Source organism: Suncus etruscus, chromosome X (assembly GCF_024139225.1).
Source record: "Suncus etruscus isolate mSunEtr1 chromosome X, mSunEtr1.pri.cur, whole genome shotgun sequence".
Taxonomy (NCBI): Eukaryota; Metazoa; Chordata; class Mammalia; order Eulipotyphla; family Soricidae; genus Suncus; species Suncus etruscus.
Window position 1 is genome coordinate 125,698,840 of NC_064868.1, and position 7,862 is coordinate 125,706,701.

Here is a 7,862-nt window from a genome sequence, read left to right on the forward strand (position 1 = left end):
TTGTCTCTGGCTATTTCTTGCTTTTTTTTTTTTTGTTTTGTTTTGTTTAGTTTTGTTTTGTTTTTTGGGTCACACCCGGCGGTGCTCAGGTATTACTCCTGGCTGTCTGCTTAGAAATAGCTCCTGGCAGGCACGGGGGACCATATGGGACACCGGGATTCGAACCAACCACCTTTGGTCCTGGATCGGCTGCTTGCAAGGCAAACACCACTGTGCTATCTCTCCGGGCCCTGGCTATTTCTTGCAACTCAGCCCCTGGAGAGGTTGACTGATGGAGAGATGTAGGAGGAGGCCTTTCTCCTCCAGCTCGGACCACATCTCTATTACCCTGTTCAGCCAGTGGTTCTGAGGAGAATGCAGCGGGAAGAAAGCCAACAGGCAGTCAGGCTTCCGAAAACAGCTCTTTATTCCGAGAAGAGTCCGAAGCCAAAAGGCCTAAGAATAGACCTCAGGAAAAAAGCCTCTCACCTTCCATAGACCCTTGCTTTTATGCCTCAGAATCAGGTACCACCCGATGGTGGGATCAGGAACCACCCAAAGCTGGGAGCAGAATCAGGTACCACCCTAGGGTGGGATCAGAATGCCAGGTCACACCCGAGGGTAGGGCACAATCACCGATCAGGGTAGGGTCAGTAACATAATAATCCCATTAAATGGTTTACATACACAACAGGTATAATTATAACAGTGTCTTTTTCCTTAAATCCCATAGATGAGTAAGACTACTCTGTGCCTATCTCTCTCCCTCTGCCTTACTTCACTCAACATAACAGACTCCAGGTCCATCCATGTATAGGAAAATTTCATGACTTCATCTCTCCTGATGGCTGCATAACGTTCCACTGTGTATATGAACCACAATTGCTTTAGCCACTTATCTGTTGTTGGGCATCTGTTTCCAGATTGTAGCTATTGTAAATAGTGCTGCAATGAATAATAGGTTGCAGAAGGCTTTTTGTGTTGGGTTTTTGTGTTCCTCGGGTATATCCCTCGGAGTGGTATAGCTGGATCATATGGGAGCTCAATTTCCAGTTTTTTGAGAAATCTCCATATTGTTTTTCATAATGCTCATGAGTTCAGTTTCCTATAGAAAAGGAACCTGGATGCTCAACACTCGCTCGATGATATTTCATGGTGTAGACTCCTCTTACAGTGCTCGTTACCATATTGCTTCATTTTTCAGACTTGAAAATTATGATTCTTTTTAAGAATGTTTTATACAAGCTAACCCACGAAGCCTGTCTTCAGTAAAGTTTACCCTCACCAATGATGATTGGCCTAGAAAATGGAAAACCTTTACTTGCAGGCTTTCTATTTTGAAGTGTTCTATTTTTTTAAGCTCACCTGGGTCAGCTTTTCAACTATAAAACATTTAGAGATCCTGTGTGTGTGTTGGCCACCTCAAGGCCTGTCTTATGTCAGTTTGTAATATACATAATGTCTGTCGATGTTGTATTTCCCCCCTGTTTTATATAACTCCTCCTCCTCCTCACTTATCACCTTGCAAATTCTTTTCCAGTCCTTCACTCTCCCCATTTAACCCTTTTACCCTCAGTTCATAACCAGTTGCCAAACAACTTCCATAGCAAAAAGACAGATTCCCAGCCCACCTTGCCTCAGCCCGAGTAGCTGCTGATTTGCTATCAGTGGCCCCTTATTTACCACCTCCCTTAGCTGTGGACTGTTTCTGCTACCAGATTGGGTTTTTGTGAAATCCCCAGCCAGAGGACAGTTCCTGATATGTTACTTCTGGCAGCTGTTTTTCAAACTACACAGCAGTATGTTGCAGGCTGGAGCTGTGCTCTGGATTTTATTGCCCCCCGTACTATTGCAAAATACTTAATGGGGACATGTACATCTACCTTGTATATTTCTTTTTTTTTTTTTTTTTTTTGGTTTTTGGGTCACACCCGGCAGTGCTCAGGGGTTATTCCTGGCTCCAGGCTCAGAAATTGCTCCTGGCAGGCACGGGGGACCATATGGGACGCCGGGATTCGAACAGATGACCGCCTGCATGACAGGCAAACGCTTTACCTCCATGCTATCTCTCCGGCCCCTACCTTGTATATTTCTTTGGATGCATTTCCTTAATAGATATAATTCCTATGGTCTATTTCCCTCTGTAGAGGTAGTTTTCCCCATTGCATTTTTTGGATCTGTTTAGTAGAAATTCTAGTAAACATGTTTCTCTTGGTTTCTGAGTTCATGTTAGTACCAGGTGAGAGGGATTGTTTAACTTGTTATTTTTACTCCCATATGCACCAGTAATATCATGTGGCATTGTTCCTTTTTGCACAGACACATTAAAATCGGGAAATCTGATGCATAGACAGAAGTTCTTATCTAATAGGGATAATAATACATTTTATATTGCAGGGGCCTTTCACTTTGAACATTTGTCATAGTGACTTGACAGACTTCAATTGATTAGACTTTAGCCATATTCACTCCAGAACCTTGGACTCCATCTTTACAACTGGCATGTTTTTTCTCACCAGTACCAGGAATCGGACTCCTATCAGGGAAGGAAGGCCCTCATGCTGCCCTGACACTTATTTGCACCAGAGTAGGTTCCCATGACATCGTGACGACTTGGAAACAGCAACAACATGCTTTTAGGGCAGGGTTCCCTGCATTGCCACCTAATGGTGAGATGAAACCAGAAGATGCTTCCTGACACTCTGCCTTAGACAAAGGATCTGTGCCATAACCAGGATCTCTAACTACAGAAACCTAACTGTGACAACTGTGATTGAGAATACCTTTTACTGGGACCACAAGGAAAGTCTTTGGGGTTACAATTTAATATGCCCAGAGCTTGTAGGTGGTCTTATGGCAGGATGCTTCATGGGTAGGAGCTCCCTGTTTTTAGGCCAAATTTTTTTCTTTTTCTCATTTTCTGCTGTACATACTCAAAAAAAAAAACATACTCTTTTTTCTTTTCTTTTTTTCTTGTTTTTCTTTTTATATTTCTTATCTTTTAAAATGGGGCTCCTACACTTTTTATAGAACCTCGGAACGTGAATTACCTTCTTTTACCACATATTTCCACATTTTTCTATAAAGCTAAAAAGAAAGGATAAAGAAAGGCTGGGGGCCAAGGGCCAATCGGTCTCAGATGCATTCGTGGAGAAAAATTAAGGACAGAACTAAGTATCCAAGCCAAAGACAATGACAATAGAATTGACAGACCTAAATGTTAAGGATATAAACTTAAATGGGCTTGTTATACTTACTGGCAGGCCAGGGGGCAAAGGGCGATGGTGTGGGATGCAGTCTGGGTTCATTGGTGGAGAGAGTTTGACACAGAGGGTGGGAATGGCGCTAACTCACTGTATACCTGAAATTCAACTGTGAAGGACTTTGTGGATCACAATGGTTTCAATAAAATGCAACTTTTATGAAGATGACACTGAAAAAATGAATTAGGGAGTTAATGTCTGTCATTACTTTGTATATCCTTTATTTTTGATATGTTGAGTACAAATATATTTCTCCTAGTCAACTGTCTGTTACTTTTAGCCTGTGTTTCTTTCACTATCATAGAACATTCGAATTTGATAGTCTGACTTTTTTAGTTTTGATTTTGAAGCCATTGAAATGGACAGCATATTGTTGAAGACTCCTGGAGACATAACTTGGAGTGTTCTGCCATGTTTGATAAATGTATTTTTAGATTCATGTCTGATCTCGAGGTTTATGATCCACTATTAGTTAACTTTTAAGATAGGAAATACATATCTAGCCTTAATTTCTTACACAGGGTAACTTATTGTGCTTCATGTATGGTGAAGAGTCTGTCTTTATTTTACTTCATATTCTCCTCTCTAAAATTTTTTTGATCATATATTTAGAAATTTGTTCTTTGCGGGGCCGGGTAGGTGGCGCTAGAGGTAAGGTGTCTGCCTTGCAAGCGCTAGCGTAGGACGGACTGCGGTTCAATCCCCGGGCGTCCCATATGGTTCCCCCAAGCCAGGAGCGACTTCTGAGCTCATAGCCAGGAGTAACCCCTGAGCATCAAACGGGTGTGGCCCAAAAACCAAAAAAAAAAAAAAAAAAAAAAAAAAAAAAGAAATTTGTTCTTTGCTATTCATTTCTGACCCATTGTTCAGAAGGTCTGCCTTATTTAATATCTTGCTGTTCTGATCACTATGGGTTTGTATGATGGCTTCAAATAAGAGCCAGTTCAGTTTTTCAGAAATGTTTTGGCTATCTGATATCTTTTATTATTCCTTGCAATCGTTATTATAAATTTTTCTAAATCCTTGAATAGCACTGCTTGAATTTGGATAAGGATTGTAGTGAAGGTTTATAGTAGTACAGGTAAGATGGTCTTTTTAAAATATTGATTCTTCCTCTATATTTGTATGGAATGATTTTTCCATTTTTATGGGTTTTCTTCAATTTCTTTATTAAGTGTTTTGAAGTTTTCATGGTATAGTCTCTCACCACTTTTAAAAAAAGGTAATATTTATTGTAATTATAGTGGCTTACATATGGTTCACAGTGATATTCCATGTACATGTTTACATTGAATCTGGGGAGTTCTCACCACCGATTTGTCCTCCCACAACCGCTCCCATCCTGCCTCCCATATCCTCCACTCTCCCCACCCCCCAGGGGGTGCTAGACTGCGTGGTCCCTTCTGTGTCCAGTTTATTACTTAGTGGTCTTATAACTGTTTGGTCTTGGTGCCTCCATTACTACACTCTCTAATTGGGAGGTGGGACTAGAAAGTTCAAGTTATGTGGTTTTGTTTGAGGAAGAGAAAGGTCATATAATGGGGTAAAAATCGACTACGCCGACTGTGAGCAGAGTCATTCTAGAGGCTCTCATCCGTGGTCTGAGGGACGAAGGGGAAAAGAAGCGGGTGAAACACCACAGCAGTTCAAAAAGAGGACTCAAATAAGATATCCAGTGAGCACTGCGGCCATAAAAATATGCACCACATAGTTGCCATGGTCTTGAGATAGGAAATATGACAAGGCGCAAGGAGGAAGAAGAGAAAAGAAGAAAGAAAAAGTAAATATATAATATACATTATATATATAATATATAACTTCAAAATCTACACCAAAACAAAGAAATCGAAGAAAACTAGGTAAAAAATAATAAAAGTTAAGAAATTAAAATAAAAAGAAAAATAAGGGGCTGGAGAGATAGCATGGAGGTAAGGCGTTTGCCTTTCATGCAGGAGGTCATCGGTTCGAATCCCAGCGTCCCATATGGTCCCCCGTGCCTGCCAGGAACAATTTCTGAGCATGAAGCCAGGAGTAACCCCTGAGCACTGCCGGGTGTGACCCAAAAAACTACCAAAAAAAAAAAAAAAAAAAAAAAAAAAAAAAAAAGAAAAATAAAAAAGGAGGATTATTTAGTGTTTTTTTGTCTCTCCCCCCTTGCATAGGCACAGTAAATCTTGGGGTCATCCGAAACGGGAGTCCCCTTGGCCTAAGAGATACAGGGTTTCTCTACCGTTGGGATATATTGTCATGGGATTATCTATAGACTCCTTTCACGTTCATTTACTCTCCCCTTGGTGTTTTTGTGGCGTATGGAAGACTTCTGCTCCGATCTGGATGTGAAAAACAGACCTCTAGGGAGGCTCGGGCCGGGCCGGGCCAGGCCAGGCCTGGCAGGGCAGTCCGAGGCGAGCGGAAGTGGCGGCGGCGGCAAGCGGAAGTGGCAGCCGCGGGGAGCGGAAGTGGCAGCGGCGGGGAGCGGTAGGGCGAGGGTCGCTCCTCCTCCTCCTCCTCCTCTTCGTCCTCCTCGTCCTCCTCGTCCTCGTCCTCTTCCTCCTCTTCCTCCTCCTCCTACTCCTCCCCCCACCCCCGCAGCCGCAGGGCGCTTGGTGGCGCCTTCGCCATGTCGTCGTGGTCGTCGCTGCCGCGGGAGGCGCCGGGCGAGGAGCGCGCCTACGAGAGCCAGGCCAAGCGCCTCAAGACCGAGGAGGCCGAGATCGACTACGCGCTCCACGAGGCCGGCGACGCCCGGCGCGAAGCGGCGCCCCGGGACGGGGGCGATGGCGGCGGCGGAGGCGGCAGAGGCAGAGGCTGCCCGGGCTTTGCTCCGCCTGAGGCGGGTGGCGGCCATCACAAAGTGTCCGTGTCGCCCGTCGTCCACGTCCGAGGGCTCTGTGCGTCTGTGGTGGAAGCCGACGTCGTGGAGGCCCTGCAGAAATTTGGGACCGTCTGCTACGTGGTGATGATGCCCTTCAGGCGGCAGGCCCTGGTGGAGTTCGAGAACATCCACAGCGCCAAGGAGTGCGTGACCTTCGCGGCCGAGGAGCCCTTGCGCATCGCCGGCCGGCGGGCCTTCTTCGACTACTCCACCAGCAAGAGGATCACGCGGCCCGGGAGCACGGACGACCCCTCGGGGGCCAACAAGGTCCTTCTGCTGTCCATCCAGAACCCCCTTTATCCCATCACCGTGGATGTTTTATATACCCTGTGCAACCCTGTGGGAAAAGTGCAACGCATTGTCATCTTCAAGAGAAACGGGATCCAAGCAATGGTCGAGTTTGAATCCATCCTCTGCGCCCAGAAAGCTAAGGCGGCACTCAACGGAGCAGACATCTATGCTGGGTGCTGCACACTGAAGATCGAATATGCCAGGCCAACGCGTCTCAACGTGATTAGGAACGACAAGGACAGCTGGGACTACACCAAGCCGTACCTGAGCAGCCCAGAGAGAGGAAAGGGTCGCCAGAGACAAGCCATCCTGGGAGAGCATGCTTCTTCGTGTAGACACGATGGCTCTGGCTCCCACGGCCCATTGCTGCCTCTGCCCAGCCGCTACAGAATGGGCTCCCGCCATACCCCTGCACTTGTGGCGTACCCGCTGCCGCAGGCCTCTTCCTCCTACGTGCACGGAGGGAAGCCCTCGGGCTCAGTGGCGATGGTCAGCGGCCTGCATCCCTTGAAGATGAACTGCTCGAGGGTCTTCAACCTGTTCTGCTTGTACGGAAATATTGAAAAGGTGAAGTTCATGAAGACCATTCCCGGGACGGCGCTGGTAGAGATGGGCGACGAGCGTGCTGTGGAAAGAGCCGTGGCGCACCTCAACAACGTCCAGTTGTTCGGGAAAAGGCTCAACGTCTACGTGTCTAAGCAGCATTCGGTGTTTCCAAGTGAGACATTCCGACTGGAGGATGGGACGAGCAGCTATAAGGATTTCGCGATGAGCAGAAACAACAGCTTTACCAGCGCCGGCCAGGCAGCCAAGAACATCATCCAGCCGCCCTCGTGTGTGCTGCATTATTACAACGTCCCCCTGTGTGTCACCGAAGAGACCTTCACCAAGTTGTGCAACGACCACGAGGTTCCCACCTTCATCAAGTTCAAGGTGTTCCACGTGAAACGTAAGTTGGGCTCGCTCTCGTGGGAACTTCCGTTGCCTGGGTAATTGATCCAAGCGCAGCTACTAACCGGCTTCTGTTTGCTTCAGCTTCTGCCAAGACACTCTCTGGGCTCCTGGAGTGGGAATGCAAGACCGATGCGGTGGAGGCCCTGACGGCGCTTCATCACTACCAGATCCGGGTCCCGAATGCTTCCAATCCCTACACGTTGAAACTTTGCTTTTCTAAGTCATCCCATTTATAAGAAGAGGCGAGAAGAGCACGTTAGAATTTATGATCCCTCTCCTCTACTCTACTACTCTAGTTCTAAAGCTCTACTTCATTTTAAAAGAAGACCATTTTAAAATGGTCGATCTGAGGTTGCCTTGCTTACTTGGATTTGAATATTCTGTTCTGCAATAAACATATTTTGCCTTGGGTAAGTTTGTCGTCAGCTTACACAGAGTCGTTTTCACTTAGACTAGAATACCCACAGAGTCGTTTTCACTTAGACTAGAATGCCATCCCC

General features: G+C 46.1%; 1 protein-coding gene across 1 annotated transcript; it reads left to right on the top strand.

Annotated features, from left to right (window-relative positions):
* The first annotated feature begins 5,862 nt into the window (after positions 1-5,862).
* On the top strand, positions 5,863-7,633 carry LOC125999573 (heterogeneous nuclear ribonucleoprotein L-like). The gene is made up of 2 exons (XM_049767653.1): positions 5,863-7,357; positions 7,444-7,633. Exons 1-2 carry the CDS (start codon positions 5,863-5,865, stop codon positions 7,596-7,598), a joined length of 1,650 nt encoding a protein of 549 aa, XP_049623610.1. The 3' UTR covers positions 7,599-7,633.
* Positions 7,634-7,862: the final 229 nt, after the last annotated feature.

Coding starts and splice junctions, on each gene's coding strand:
- LOC125999573 (XM_049767653.1), top strand. CDS start 5,863: ATGTCGTCGTGGTCGTCGCTGCCGCGGGAGGCGCCGGGCGAGGAGCGC. Junction 7,358..7,443: donor CAAGGTGTTCCACGTGAAAC/GTAAGTTGGGCT, acceptor TGTTTGCTTCAG/CTTCTGCCAAGACACTCTCT.